The following is a 16,056-nucleotide window of genomic DNA, read 5'->3' as shown; positions in this document are numbered from 1 at the left end:
TAAATTTGAGGTGTAAAAAAAAAACATCTGAGATTAACAACAGAAAAACAATCAGATTGACAAAAAGCAATGAGATTAACAATAGAGGAAAAATGCAGGGGTTTTTAATGACAATGTTTTCTAGTTTTTTTTTTCTTGGTATGGTATTATACAAAATAATGCAAAAGATAGAGATATAAATGAGAGGGAAAGAGAGGAGGGCAGGAAGGGAAGGAGAGAGAGAGAGAGAGAGAGAGAGAGAGAGAGAGAGAGAGAGAGAGAGAGAGAGAGAGAGAGAGAGAGAGAGAGAGAGAGAGAGAGAGAGAGAGAGAGAGAGAGAGAGAGAGAGATGCACCATGATTTGATAAAAATAACTAGACAAGAGCATGATTGTACATTTTAAGTCTAAATTATTATGAATTTTCCTAATGACTAAAATGTTTTCATACATCAACATGGAATCTGGCACTCACCAAAAAACTGCACTGGTGTGAAAGGGATTGTTTGAGCCAGCCTCATTAAATTGTTTCTTTCAACAGCTGCAAAGAAGCAGGTTAATCATATAATTTGAAAATTCTTGTCCACCATTTTAAAAAAGAAAATTTGAAAACAGCTGTTATTCCTACCAAAGGCCTTTGACCGAGAGACATAAAATATGGTACAACATTTGAAGTGATCAGAATAATTGTTGAATTTTCTTCATGGAAGTAAAACTAATTTGTTAAAATGTTATCTATTTATTTCAGCATTTTAATTTTCTTACACTCCTATTGTCTGGCCACTGGCTGGAATGGGCAAAAAATATTGAATGGTGGAATAAATCTAGTAGCTAGACAAAGATTGAGTTAGAGATGGAAAAGAACTTAAATGAACAATATAGCACTGGAAAATCTTTTAAAGAACCATTGAAATCATTTATTCAACCCTCAAGGGCCACCCACTGAATTTATTCTTCTGATTTAAATAAAATGTGTAGTATTTGATGATATCATTTCAACCCTACAACTGATCTAAAGCCTTACTGTAAAGTACTGACAGGAGTTATTAAGATTTAAAACTGAGTTTCCCTCAGATCTTTAGCAAATTACTGATACTTTGTCTAAACTCAAGGTATCCCTTTCTATATTTCTTTTCAGATAGCAAAGCAGACTATAATATAGGATGTATTTATTTCTGGCTATACCTCAAGTTGGGTTAGTGCAGCGGTTCTCAAATGGGGGGGCGCGAGGCTCCATAAAGGGGGGCGCGAAGGCTCCCTTTCCATCTGGGTGCAACGGCGGCGAAGGTGTGGGCGAGGCATAATATATCCCGCCTGGAAGTGGCAGCACTTCGGACTGTGGATTTTCATTGGAGCCACGGGCTGGAGCTGTGCAAGAAGCCTGCTCGGGCGGGGGTGGGAGGGAGGGAAGCATGGGACCGCCCGTCTTCGCCACCGCCTCTACTTCGCCCCTGGTACCGGGATGCCGCCAAGAGCCTGGCAGAATATATCCCGGCTGGAAGAAGCAGGACAACAGCCGCCGCTACCAGGGGCGAAGGGGTGGCGATGGCGAGGACGGGCTGTCCCAGGCTTCCCTCCCTTCCCCCCCTCCAGCCCAAACAGACTTTTTGCACAGCTCCAGCCCGCGGCTCTGATGAGTCTCTGAGCAGTCCCCAGCGCTGCCACTTCAAGCCGGGATATATTCTGCCATGCCCTCGGTGGCGTCTTTATGCAGGTAACTCGCCTCCACTGCCAGCATTCCGTCTGGAAGCGGAAGCGCAACAGCCGCTGTTGGGGAAGGGACAAAGGGGCGGCGGTCGCCCGATCTTGCCACCGCCACCCCTTCGCCCCTGGTAACGGCGACTGTTGTGCTGCTGCTTCCAGCTGGGATGCTGGAGGAGTTGCTGGCAGGGAGGGAGGGAAGAAGGGGAGGAGGGAGTAAGGATAGACAAGGAAGAGGGAAAGAGGAAAGAAAGCAGGAGGGCAGAAGGGAGGTGGAAGGAAGGAAAGAAAAGCAGACACGCCGGAGGGAAAGAGGAAAGAAGGCAAGCAGGCAGGAAGGAGGCAGAAGGAAGGAGGGAAGAATGGAACTGGAAGGGAGGCAGGGAAGGAGGGAGGGAGAAAGGAAGGATAGGAGGATAGGGAAAGAGGAAAGAAGGCAGGCAGGCAGAAGGGAGGGAGGTGCAAGGAAGGAAGAAAGCATAGATAAGCAGGAGGGAAAGAAGGCAGGCAGGCAGGGGGAAAGAGGAAGGAGGGAACTGGAAGGGAGGCAGGAAGGAAGGGAAGGAGGAAGGGAGGGTGGAAGGAAGGATAGACAAGTAAGAGGGAAAGAGGAAAGAAAGCATGTGACTACGGTGGGAGACGAGGAAAGACCGGTGTGCTATGTTATGCAGAGGTGTACTTATAACAATTTTATAGACAAATGATACTATTTACAGTCGCGCGGGGGGGGGGGGCGAAATGTTTTCTTCTTCCTAGGGGGCCATGACAGAAAATAATTGAGAAGCACTGGGTTAGTGGCATTTCAGAAATTTTTGTGAGTATTTTTGTAAATTCCACTAGTTATAAAATGATCATTCAGCTTATCCACATTTTCAACATAAATTTGAACTATCTTATACATTCTAGACAATTTTTCTGGAATCATATACCAGAAAATATATTTAATACTTGGATTTTTTTTCTTGTCATATAGATTTTGATACGTATATCTTTCTGCCATTGTTCAGTTATCAGAATAGGTATTGTTTGAAACAAAAAACATTATCCTTGACAAAAGATTCATTTTTCTTAGAAAAATTCTCCTCAACAAACACAATTGTAATTTCTCCCACGTTAAGATTCTTTTTAGGTGTGCTTATACTTCAAGATTATTATATGCATATACTGTATATGGAAAGACTGAAACATCACAATGGAGGAATGGATGGGAAAAATGGCAGAATTAACAGAGATGGCAAAATCAATTGATTAGTGACAGATCAAAAAGTACACTTATCAGTGACTTATAGACTTTTTGTTGAAAAAGAGAAAAATGAACTTGTGATTTATGAGTTTGAAGATTAGAAAAGGTTGCTTATGGAAAGAAAGAAATTATGATATAACTCTGGATAAAGAGGCAAAATATAAATGTATTTATAACCGTTGTCAAGGAGATTGGAAGCCATTTATATATTTCTTTTTTTTCTTTTTCTTTTTTCCTTTTTCACTATTTTTTATTATTGTCTTAATTTTCTTTTGTTGTTTTTATTTTTGTTAAAAATTATTCAATAAAAATTAATTTTAAAAAGTTAATGTGCAAAGTTTGAATAGACATTCTTTTAAGTTTTGTGAAAATTCAACTTGGTGCTATTTTTAATATATACTAAAGTGATGGCAACAGATTTGGTATATGCTGATATGTGTTTATAATAGAATAGCTTTCATACTTATTGCAATAACAATATACTACCTCTAACTATCATACAATTGTTACCTGCTACAAATACTTCATTAGCAATCTAAACTTGAACAATATTTGCTAAGACTGTGATATACATCTGTTCTTAAATGTGTGACGGCAAGGACATCTGCTGGTGGGTTTGACAAATTTCATCAGCTTTGAATATGTAGCAGCTTAGCAGGTTCATATGTGTTCAGGGCTTCCGATGCAGTGTGAAATCATTTTTAGTATATGAATTCACTAGGGATTGATACTGAAAGCAGATTTATTTCATCGGAAAATGAACTAGCTGATCCTCAGTCTCCTCTACTTCCCTTTATTATATTTCCTAAATATAATATTGATTATATTTATAAAAGAAATTATATTATGAAAGAAACTTTACTTCTATGGCTTTTGATTATAGATCTGTTATTATCCTTTCCAGTAACCAATTTATTTTACCAACAACTACTTGGCATGCAGAAAGCAGTGCTAACATAATAAATTATCTTAATCTCCCCAAGATACTCTCTTAGGAATTATTTTAATATACGGCTCTTGATAATGAGCTACTTCAAAGTCAGATAATTAGAAAATGATAGAGGGAAAGAATTAATATACTCAGCATACTCACTTAAATACTCACTACGTACCTGAGTAGTGATGGTGCAAATCTTGAGGGGTTTTTAAGGAGAGTGAGATATCTGAAATATTTTTAAAACATTAATGTTAAATATGGAAAGAAAATACACTGTTGTGAGCACTGTGCAGTCAAGATTGCCATAAAGTAATTGGAATGAAAGAGAATCCATTTTAACTTTTTGTTAAATTATCAGTAAAAGCACATAATTATACTGGGGACCATAAAAATATTTGTTTGTTTCACAAGACCTATATCTTTCTCTATTCCTAGCAGTCCTTGGGCAGAATACAACAGGGTTAAAACGATTTTTAAAATATTACCTTAATTGCATTTATATACAATTAAAACAATATTTTAAAAAGTCAATGATGAATGGCATAGGTACCAATAAAATTAAAATAACAGTTAAACGTATACCAGAAAAAGATGCCTTTCAATTCAACTGAAAATCTGTTCAGTTGAAGAACACTCTGTTTCTCTGAATTTGAACATTTATTATAAGTTTTATAAAGATAGGTCTGTTTTTTTATGGCCAAAGGCCAGCAGTTTAAAATAGCATATCAGGACAAATTATCCAGATACAGTTCAAAATTAAATCACGAATCAATGTAATGAAAAAAAGGATGGTAGATGAATAAAATAACTGAAAATGATAGAATGTAACTTTTATAATAAGTAAATTTTAATATAAATCTAATGGTTACTGACAGCAGTAGAGACAAGTGTTAAAAGTTTGCTATTTTCCTGGAAGCTTCACTACAGCAATCACTTAATTAAAAATGCACTGTATTCTGTTAGCTCCAAATCAACTATTTTGCAATTAGTGGTATTATTAATTCTGCTTTCCCAGATTGGGCAGGCCAGGAATATACTGTATGTGTAACCATATTAATTTCAATATTAGAACAGATAAAGAGATTATCTTGGAAAGGAACATCATGACATTTCTCTGTTAAAACCATTGAGGGGAAGGTATCTAGATGTTTCCCAATGAATATATTTTGATGTATCAATACAGAAATTTAGAGCATACAGCTAAAATGTAGTGGAAGGTTAAGGTCATAGTAAAAGTGGTGCAACTAGTCTGAACTGAAGAAGGTTTTTATTTGCAATTCATAAATTGATATTATAGTTTGAAACTAGCCATAATTTTCAGTAACTGTTGATATAATAGCTCAGTGGTGGGCAACCTTTTTTTTCAACTGAGCCAAATCTCGCCAAAACCACGATTGAAATTTATTTTGAGAGCCACATTTTTAAAACCGAAAATACATAGGATGATACACTGTTTTTAGTTTCAATAAGTTTCAATAAGTGAACTGTGTGGATGACTTTAAAGTACTTATATTGTAGTTAAGATTTTAATTCTAAAAATTTCTAAACTCCATACTACTTGCAAATTAAATAGATTGTTAAAATGGCTCTACCATAACAAATAAGAGGAAAAAAAACACCTTCCTTTTGTTTATAAAGTAGTGATTTTAATTTGCTCCAAATGATTTAACATTACAACGTGGGTGGGACTGGAATTTTTATTAGTCAGAAATGTGGTCACAAAGCATGATGTCATGTCATATGACCGGGCTCTCCAGGGATCTGCAAAATTGGCTCTTAAGACTGGTGGACTTCAACTCCCAGAATTCTGAGAATTGAAGTCCACCAGTCTTAAAACAGCCAACTTTGCAGACTTCTGTGTTATAGTAGCAAATTAGCTGATCACGCGGCATACACGGAAAGCAAGGTTTGACCGGGTGGGGCAATGAAACACCAGGGCTAATTCCCCATGAGAACTGTTGCCTCTGAAGCGATATTTTGCTCCAATATTTTGAAACTTTAAGTGCCCCTTTCCCTTTTTTCTTTTCAACCCACAATGATTAGGGAGGATCCTGAAGTCGGGCAGGGCTGAGAAGCGAGGAGGCAGAAAAAGAAACGGAGGCCAAGGAGCTTCCCCCCGCCTCCTCCCAGCAAAAATCTAACCGGGGAGCCGGGCGGGCAGTAGCAAATTAGCCGATCACGCCGCGTGGGCAGTAGCAAATTAACCGATCACGCGGCGTGATCGGCTAATTTGCTACTGCCCGCCCGGCTCCCCGGTTAGATTTTTGCTGGGAGGGGGCAGGGGGGAAGCTCCTTGGCCTCCGTTTCTTTTTCTGCCTCCTCGCTTCTCAGCCCCGCTCGACTTCAGGATCCTCCCTAATCATTGTGGGTCGAAAAGAAAAAAGGGAAAGGGGCACTTGTTTTGAAGTGCCCCTTTCCCTTTTTTATTTTTGACCTACCTACACTGATTAAGGAGAATCCTGAAGTCACAAGTCAGGCGGCAATGAACTTTTGGGGCAGCCGCCCGAGAGGAGGGAGGGAAGCCGGCGCCCGGTACACAGAAGAACCGCATTAAAGTGTGTAAAGAGCCGCATGTGGCTCGCGAGCCGCGGCTTGCCGACCACCGTAATAGCTGAACATACATTACAGGTCTTCAGCATCTTTGGATGTGTATGGAAGCCTTCAGATATATAACTAAGTACTAATGCCTGAATTTTTTTCATTCTTCCATCCCTGTTTATGTTCCATATATTATATGACTTTTAAAAGGTAAGACTAAACAAAACATCTCAACAATCTCTACAAATGTATCCGATAATCGGTTATAGTAAGTTTCCATATAGGAAAGTCTAAGTGAGTTAGTAGTGAGAGGTTCTTCTAAACTAACTTTGTTCTAAACATGCATTTGACTACAGTATTTACAAATAAAATAAAATAAAATAAAATAAAAACTTACTGTCATCTCCATCTAAACTTCTCAACCTTTTTGAAACAAAAAGGGGAATTAGATTTTTATCATTAACTTAACATGCACTCAAACACGGAATGATTCATTGTATTGAGAAACCTACATAGCTTTTCATTCATTTTAATTTTGTAGAGGATGTATAATAGTCATTACAATCAAGACTAGGTTCATGACAATTAATAGAGAAACTGTTTAATTGTAAACTCTATAATTTTTACTCAACATTTATCTTCTTGATATATCATAAGTGGTGCATGCAGAGATATGTATATTTCTGTGCATTTTTGGCACTAGTTTCAATGAGGATCTCATGCAGATTGAATTCATATTGATATTCACATATAAATACATTTAATATAACTCACAATCCTTTGTGATAAGCTTTCAGAATGGGACATCTCTAAGAGGTTATCAGGTAAATGATTAAAGATCACAAAGGCATGTCAGATAATAGAAATAATATGGTTAAAAACCATCAATAATGCCGTCTGTGATCAAACAGATAAGAATACTTACGAGTAGCTTCTGCTCAGATTATTCTTTCTATTCTTCCTAGTCCAAGCAATGCTGTTATTTAAATCCTGAAAAAAAGGTTGTTGTTTCTATTATGAACAGGCATTTAATTCTGCCTGTATGTCTTAGTTCATGATTAGTAACTTTCATATATCTATATACTCCTCTGTAAGAAGCATACATATTACACAAAATTGTAGCTTATTTTAACTACAGTTTATTGAGTCCACTTATAATATTAATCCATGTTTGTGTCTCACCAGTTATAATAACTGGATTTTTTTGACCATGTTAAAATAAAATCAACCACTTCATGCAATATATACACACAAATATTATTAGTTCTTCACTAAGGATACCGAAAAGCAGCAAGCACCTAAGAATATATACCATATTTAAAACTAAGCCTCTAGTTTTCATCTCAAAATGTTTTCAAGGCAACCTTTGTTATTAATATTTAGTTATTGTAGATTTAATCAATGGACCAGAAAACAAACCTTTGCTTTCCATATATATATATATATATATGTTTTCGTAGATTTTCACGGGTGTAGGTATGCTGGTTTTGTTGTATTCGGGTCTTTTCCCGTGTAAGGTTGAGATTGTCTTTGCAACGTTTCGGCAGGATCACACCTGCCATCTTCAAGCTGTGGGCTTAAAATGGGAACGGAGCTGCTGTCTTTCTGTAAGTCTTGGTGGGAGGGGATGGGTTGGTGGCTTTGTTTCAGTAAGTGGAATGATTGGTTGTGTGGTTGTATCATGATTTGGGGGAGTCTCCTTTTGGATTAGGTTGGTGATTGTTTTTTCTTTGGAATCTGTAGCCAAGACCCTCATCTCCAGAACCAAACGCCTAGCCGACAAAGACCACCTGAAAACTGAATTACACAAACTCACAAATGTATTAATCTCCAATGGATTCCAAAGAAAAACAGCAAAATTCTCCACAAGCACAATATCAGGACAGCCTTCACCACTGACCAAAAAATAGCCAACATCTTAAGAAACCCCAAAGACAAAATCCAGCTAGAAAACCAAGGAGTCTACGAAATACCATGCAAAATCTGCCCAGCAATATACATAGGACAAACAAACAGGAGAATAAATGCACGCATCACAGAACACAAAAATGCAGTAAGAAAAAAAGAAAAAACTTCTTCCCTTTTCCAGCACCTTAAAGCTACAGGACACGAAATCAACTTTGAAGGAGCCAGGTTAATCTCCAAAACAGAACACCTCCACAAGAGAATAATCATGGAAGCCATCGAAATAGAGAAACACCCCCACAGCATGAACAAACGTGATGATACCTCCCGCCTACCAAACATCTGGAAACCAGCCCTAGCCAACAAACGAACACCACCGAGCACCCAAGCCGTTAAAATACAAAACAACAATGCACACACAACCTGCACCAATCAGCACCAATCTACCAATCATGATACAACCACACAACCAATCATTCCACTTACTGAAACAAAGCCACCACCCCATCCCCTCCCACCAAGACTTACAGAAAGACGGCAGCTCCGTTCCCATTTTAAGCCCACAGCTTGAAGATGGCAGGTGTGATCCTGCCGAAACGTTGCAAAGACAATCTCAACCTTACACGGGAAAAGACCCGAATACAACAAAACCAGCATACCTACACCCGTGAAAATCTACGAAAACAATATATATATATATATATATATATATATATATATATATATATATATATATATATATATATATATATATATATGTGTGTGTGTGTGTGTATGTGTATGTGTATGTGTATGTGTATGTGTATGTGTATGTGTATGTGTATGTGTATGTGTATGTGTATGTGTATGTGTATGTGTATGTGTATGTGTATGTGTATGTGTATGTGTATGTGTATATGTATGTGTATATGTATGTGTATATAATGTTTGTGTTCCAACCCCTGGTATGACCTAATATGGGAGGGAGCTCACTCCTCCCTCTTTCTGTCCTTTCGGCTCATCACAGAAAACCATCCAGGCAGAAACCCATATTTTTATTTTTAATGTTGCCTTTTTATATTTGTGTTGTATTTGTGCTATATTATTTTATCAGCACAAATACAACATATATATATATGAAATATATATATTTCTATCCCACCTTTATTACTATATAAGCAATTTAAGACAGCAAACATACATAATCCTTCCTTGAGGCTTTCCACTTAGCAGCTCGGTTTGATTAAACTATTCAATCAGCATCAAATATTTTTCTGGATCTGGTACAGGTAGTCCTCGACTTACAACAGTTCGCTTAGTGAACATTCAATGTTACAATGGAATTGAAAAAAGTGAGTTAGGACCATTTTTCATGCTTACAACCATTGCAGTATCCCCATGATCATTCACATGATCAAAATTCAGGCTCTTGGCAACTGACTCATATTTATGACGGTTGCAGTGCCTTGGGGTTATGTGATCCCCTTTTGGGACCTCCTGACAGGCAAAGTCAGTGGGGAAGCCAGATACAGTTTACAACCATGTTGCCAACTTAACAGCTGCAGGATTCACTTAACACATGTAGCAAGAAAGGTCATAAAACGGGGAAAGACTCACTTAACAAATGTAGCAACAGAAATGTTGGGCTCCGTTGTGGTCATAAATTGAGGACTACCTGTACTATAGCCTAGCAAGTTTGGTGGTAGCAAGAAAGTAAACTGGATTCCAATTAGGAAAGTTCCAAAGTACCAATTATAAAATTATTTTATCAGCAGATTTTATTAGAACTGTGTAAAAGAGTTGATCAGAACGTTCTGGAGTGTGCATGAAATTTTTCTTTTTAAAAAAAAGTAATGCCATGTCTTTTTCCACCTTCCACAACTGCTACAAAAGGTATTTCTGGGAATACCTTGTATCCTGGATAAGCCATGGAAAGTAGCTTCCAAAATAGTGATATGAACCTGAGAACAAAGATGGCTGCTTTATCAAATTGAGAAGACATGCTATGCACGAGCTCTCTACTTTCCAAAAGATCCCTTTGAAGGATTGCACACAGTGGTGGGATTCAATTTTTTTTACTACCAGTTCTGTGGGCATGACCTGGTGGGCGTGGTGTGACTTTGTGGGCGTGGCAGGGGAAATCCCCATTCCTCCCTCACCCCACTGACCTGCTTTCCAGCTCCATTCTCCTGTTCAGGGCAACAAAAGAAGATCAGCTGAGATGCAAAGGGGACGGGGCCAGCCTACTTCCCTGCTCAAAATTCTGCTACCAGTTCTCCAGAATTTGTCAGAACTGGATGACTGCCACTTCTGATTGCTCACCACCAAGCTATATTTACTCATTGATGCTATTTCCTTAGTAAGTCACAATCATCGGAAACCTCAGCTTTTAAAGTTATTCTCCTCATATATCCTTGACTTTATGTTTTGATAAGTTAGTTTTTTTAATCATTGATCTTTAAAAATATTACAGATTAATTATTTACTGTGTTTCCCCCAAAATAAGACAGGGTCTTATTTTCTTTTGACCCCCGAAATAAGCACTTGGCCTTATTTTTGGGGAGGTCTTATTATTTTTAAGCTGCAGGAGGTGGCGAGCGTCGTCACCTCATGGCTGCTGCTGTGTTGCAATAGTTTCAAGGAGGGCTTATTTTGGGGGAGGGCTTTTTTTAGCGCATCCGCTCAAAAGTCCGATTGGGCTTATTATCCGGGGAAGTCTTATTTTCAGGGAAATGGGGTATTTCTTCACCATCATCTTCTGTACTTGCTGCATTAAAAAAAAAGTATCCGGTTTATTTAGTTTGCTCACTAGAGATTCGGCAATTAATATAAATTACAGACCATAAAAATCTACTTTGCAACTCTTACCTCTTGCGATTGTCTCAAGTAGTCACAGATTTGCACTGTCTGCCTCACCAGTTCTTGATTTTTCATTTCCTGATGCATACAACTGATATGATCTAAACCTAGGCAAGTAAAAAAATATAAGAGCAGTATGTTCAAAGTCGTTGCAAGTATCTTGTTCCCCCAAAAGTGAAGGTATCTATATCAATAAATCAATTTAAAGCGAGATGGTTCTTATCTTCTACCTTTGAGAAATAGGACTTTCATAAGGGTTACGCAATGTCAACAGAGGGTTGTGTCATGCTGGATTCTTTTTAGACAAGTCAGGCAAGTTTTTTTTTCACCCTTTGTTTGACTGTCACTAGGATATTGTTATCAGTCGAGGGACTGAATGGTATGGGAAAGGAAATTTGCATAAAATCAGGTTTGATGATAAAGGATTTATATAATAAAATGCAGATAGTCCTCAACTTACAACAGTTCATTTAGTGACTGTTGAAGTTATAATGGCACTGGAAAAAGTGACTTATGACTGGTTTTCACACTCACAACTGTTGCAGCATCTCCATGGTCATGAGATCAAAATTCAGACACTTGACAACTGGTTTATATTTATGACAGTTGCGGTGTCTTGGGGTTCATGTGATACCCCTTTTGTGACCTTCTAACAAAAGTAATCAGGAAGCCAGATTCACTTAACAGCCATGTTATTAACTTAACAGCTGGAGGAGTGATTTACTTAACAACTGTGGCAAGAAAGATCGTAAAATGAGGCAAAACTCACTTAACAACTCTTTCGCTTAGTAACAGAAATTTTGGGCTCAATTGTGATTGTAAGTCGAAGTCCCCCTGTTATTAATGTGATCTGGATAAGGTAGGTGAAAATGAAAGAATTTTGGCCACGGGCATGAAGAGCGCTAAATATTTAAAATCTTTCTGGGATAGAACAGTGGTAATTTGCATCTGTTAACTCCCTGCAATATTTAAGGCATGAATTTTACATTTAAAAAATTCCACAAATACAGGCTAAAAATACCAGCTTTCTAGTTGTATCAGTGCTTGGCTGCTGCAACCCTCAGAGAGAAGAGGAGGAGGAGTGGAACTTCTAGCAAAATAAAGTTAACTAATCCTGTTCTTCGGAACTCATGAAAATGTTGCTGCTTCCATGCAATTTCTTCTTACTGGACCACAAATGGAAACTAATATACTGATGATCAAGCCAACATTCAATAGTAAACCCTGTTACCTTTGTAGAACAATCATACATTCCACAGGGACCCAAGATTTGCTGTAAGTTGTACATCTTTAATTTGTTGCATATGATTTGAAAATATGTTCATTCTGTCCATCATGGTAGATCAGAGGTGTCAAATTCAAGGCCCAGGGGGCAGATTCGGCCCTTGGGGTACTTAGATCTGGCCCGTGAGGCCGCCCTGGAAACAGCAAAGGACTGGCTCGTGGTGCTTCTGCCAGCAAAAATGGAGTTTGGGAGGGCTGCATGAGGCCCTCCTGAGCTCCATTTTCACTGGCAGAGTGTTGCAGGAGGCCCTGGCAGCCAAAAAATGGAGCTTGAGAGCCTGTTTTTTCTGGCAGCATGCTTGGGCCACCACAGACACCCCCGACAGGAGTGATGTTGAGCTGCCCATGCCCACCCTGGTCACACCTACCCCGGTTGCCAGAGATCAAACATAATCCTGATGTGGCCCTCAATGAAATAAAGTTTGACACCCCAGTAGTAGAACTACAACTTTCTACAACTTGTGAAATTAGATTAATATATTTGTTATTCTTCAAATTCATATTGTAATTCGTCCCAAGAAGTTTCTTAGCCTATCTTTATAACTTGTTCTCTTGAAGGGGTTATTTTCAACATTATGCATGGTTTTCATTTAGTCCTGTGTGTAATCTTTATGGGCCCAATGTGACATACTTAGTTGCTTGAAGTGAGACACAGTCAGCCATTTGGCCTGGCGTTCCTCTTTGTCTTCGGCAGGTTTACTGTGAAGAGGTTCGAAATTCACTTGTATGCTCTGAGGGCAACTATCTACTGTAATCAACTGCCAAGAGAAAAGAGAAAATAAAAATTAGCCAAAGGTCCAGAAAAATACCCATTTGAATATCACCTGGTCTGCTGTTATACTTTTTTGTCTGCTGCAGAGCTACTCCCATACCACGTAAGAATCAGTGACGTGCGGTCAGGCGAGGCAAGGGAGGCAGAGCCTCACCTCTCTTCATGAAATAATAGTATATAATATTATATACTATATATATATATAATATTATAATATTATACATCCGTCCGGCCGTGCCCGGGAGCTGCGGAGGGCGGAGGTAGAAATGTTGTCGGCGCTCCCAGATGACGAAGGCACGAAAGCGACAGTCGACAGTCGCTTTTGTGCCTTCGTCATCCGGAAACGTCGACATTTCTGCCTCCGCAGCTCCCGGGCGCGCATGGACAGAGGTAGGCAGAATGGCGCCGAGCCAATCCGGCGGGCGAGCGACCGAGGATCGGGCTGCCTCGCTCGCTCTTTCATCCGCCCGGATCGCGGAGCCGGGCGTGCATGGACAGAGGTAGCCACAGCGACACCGAGGCGATCCGGGCGGACGAAAGAGCGAGCGAGGCAGCCTGATCCTCGGTTGCTTGCCCGCCGGATTGCATCAGCGCCATTCTGCCTACCTCCGTCCATGCGCGCCCGGCAGAATGTCGGCGTTTCCGGATGACGAAGGCACAAAAGCGACAGTCGACAGTCGCTTTTGTGCTTTCGTCATCCGGAAACGCTGACATTCTGCCGGGCGCGCACGGACGGAGGTAGCCACAGCGACACCGAGGCGATTCGGGCGGACGAAAGAGCAAGCGAGGCAGCCCGATCCTCGGTCGCTCGCCCGCCGGATCGGATCGGCGCCATTCTGCCTACCTCTGTCCATGTGCGCCCGGGAGCTGCGGAGAGCGGAGGCAGAAATGTCGGCGTTTCCGGATGATGTCATCCGGGAGCGCCGACAACATCAGCACGGACGGAGGTAGCCACAGCGACACCGAGGCGATCCGGGCGGACGAAAGAGTGAGCGAGGCAGCCCGATCCTCGGTCGCTCGCCCGCCGGATCAGATCGGCGCCATTCTGCCTATCTCCGTCCGTGCGCGCCCGGGAGCTGCGGAGGGCGGAGGCAGAAATGTGTGCCTCCAGCACACGTGGTCCCATTCCCCGCCTTCCTGATGACGTCACCAGCCTCACCAGCCATTAACCTCACAGCACGTCACTGGCAAGAATGCCATATGTCAGGACAGTCTCAATGGTGCTGCAATAGTAGGACAGAAGTAGATGCTGAGATAGATTTATCTTCCTGAGCATTCTCAGGAAGTACAGCCTCTTCTGTGCCTTCTTCGCAAGCATGTTAGCATTCATAGTCCATGAGAGGTCCTTTGAGATATAAATGCCCATAAATTTAAAACTACCAACTCTCTCCACCTCCTCACCATTTATGTACAACGGTAAATGTATATCTCTCTTCCTCCTGAAGTCAATTATAAGTTCTTTAGGTTTTTTTTTTGGTGTTAAGTATAAGAGTATTTTCTTTACACCATAATTTTAGCCCGTGTACTTCCTTTCTATAAGCAGACTCATTATTCCTATTAATGAGCCCCACCACTGTCGTGTAATCCACAAATTTAATAATTGTGTTGGTGTTATACAATGGGGTGCAGTCATGTGTGTACAAAGAATAAAGGAAGGGGCTTAACACACAACCCTGATGGGCTCCTGTGCTTAGTATCAGAGTAGAAGAATGGTGAGATCCCATCCTTACTGTCTGTGGCCTATCTGTCAGAAAATCCTTTATCCACAAACAAATCCTCTGATTTATACCCAAATTGGACATTTTAAAAAACAACTGGTTGGGTAGAATGGTGTTGAAGGCAGAGCTATAATCCACAAATAATAGCCTTACATATGTTCCCGTTGTTCCAAAAGCGTGTTAGCCCCATACATACAGAGATTAGAGAGTTAAGGGGAAATATTGCATGAATCAAATAAAGTAGAAACAAGGTACAAAAATATACATAGCCCCAATTTTTATCCAAAGTTAAATCAAGATATTTAAATAAAAGTATTTGCATGCTCCATGCATTGAATTCATTATGCAATACAAGTAGTTGACAACGGGGAAGAAGCGATTCTGTTATATACCAATCAGTTGAAATGGGGAAAATGTCATCAATGTAGGATTAAAAATCACAATATTTTGGGGGATTCTATTCACCTATTCATCTTATTCACTCGGATGAAATCCAGTGATTAAGCAAATAGTACTATATAAAGCATGTATTTTTCCTGTGGATTGTATCCTACAATTCCAGATGACTCATTTCATCAAACATTTGAAAATTCGGAATATGATTCACAGAACAAAAAAGTTATCTCTGTGGATTAACTACTCCAAAACCTGCTGCTCTGAAATAATCTTCAGACGAGATGAACAGCTTTTCTTTGAAAGCATGTTAACTATTCATTGTAGTTTACAAATAATCATCCTCTATTCAAAGGACTAGCTTCTATTTTTGATGAATGTTTATCCTTTGTTTAAGTAATGAACTGTCTGCAAACAATTAATATATATCACCAGAAGTTTAATCAAACCCACACACAGCCACACAGACACACACAAACCAAGTATGTATTTATGTGTATGTACATATGTATAAATGTTTTGTGTGTGTGTTTGTGCATGTGTTGTGTGTATATGTGTGTGTATACAGACACATATGCATACACACACTGTATACATTATACAGTATGTATGTGTGTTTATTGTGTGCGCATATAAATGTACGTATGTTAAGGTGACCAGATGTCCCGCTTTTGGTGGGACAGTCCCAATTTTTAACAATTTGTCCCGCGTCCCTCAGCGTTTTTAAAAAGTCCCAATTTTTGGTAAGTG

At 39.7% G+C, this 16,056-nt stretch overlaps 1 protein-coding gene across 2 annotated transcripts in view; it reads right to left on the bottom strand.

Moving 5' to 3' along the window:
• TRPM6 (transient receptor potential cation channel subfamily M member 6) overlaps positions 1-16,056 on the bottom strand; it is an 86,490-nt gene that overhangs the window by 12,730 nt on the left and 57,704 nt on the right. For both annotated transcript variants that reach the window (XM_081942024.1, XM_081942025.1), the window contains 6 exons: positions 13,055-13,181; positions 11,149-11,246; positions 7,322-7,386; positions 6,794-6,819; positions 4,034-4,084; positions 453-518 (listed from right to left, as the gene is read on the bottom strand). In XM_081942024.1, the coding sequence (XP_081798150.1) occupies positions 453-518; positions 4,034-4,084; positions 6,794-6,819; positions 7,322-7,386; positions 11,149-11,246; positions 13,055-13,181 (433 nt within the window). The remainder of the gene's footprint in view (positions 1-452; positions 519-4,033; positions 4,085-6,793; positions 6,820-7,321; positions 7,387-11,148; positions 11,247-13,054; positions 13,182-16,056) is intronic.

Source organism: Natrix helvetica, assembly GCF_964273705.1.
Source record: "Natrix helvetica genome assembly, chromosome: 2".
In the NCBI taxonomy this organism is placed as follows: domain Eukaryota; kingdom Metazoa; phylum Chordata; class Lepidosauria; order Squamata; family Natricidae; genus Natrix; species Natrix helvetica.
The sequence above is the reverse complement of the archived record's forward strand: the minus strand, read 5'-3'. Positions and strand labels throughout refer to the sequence as shown.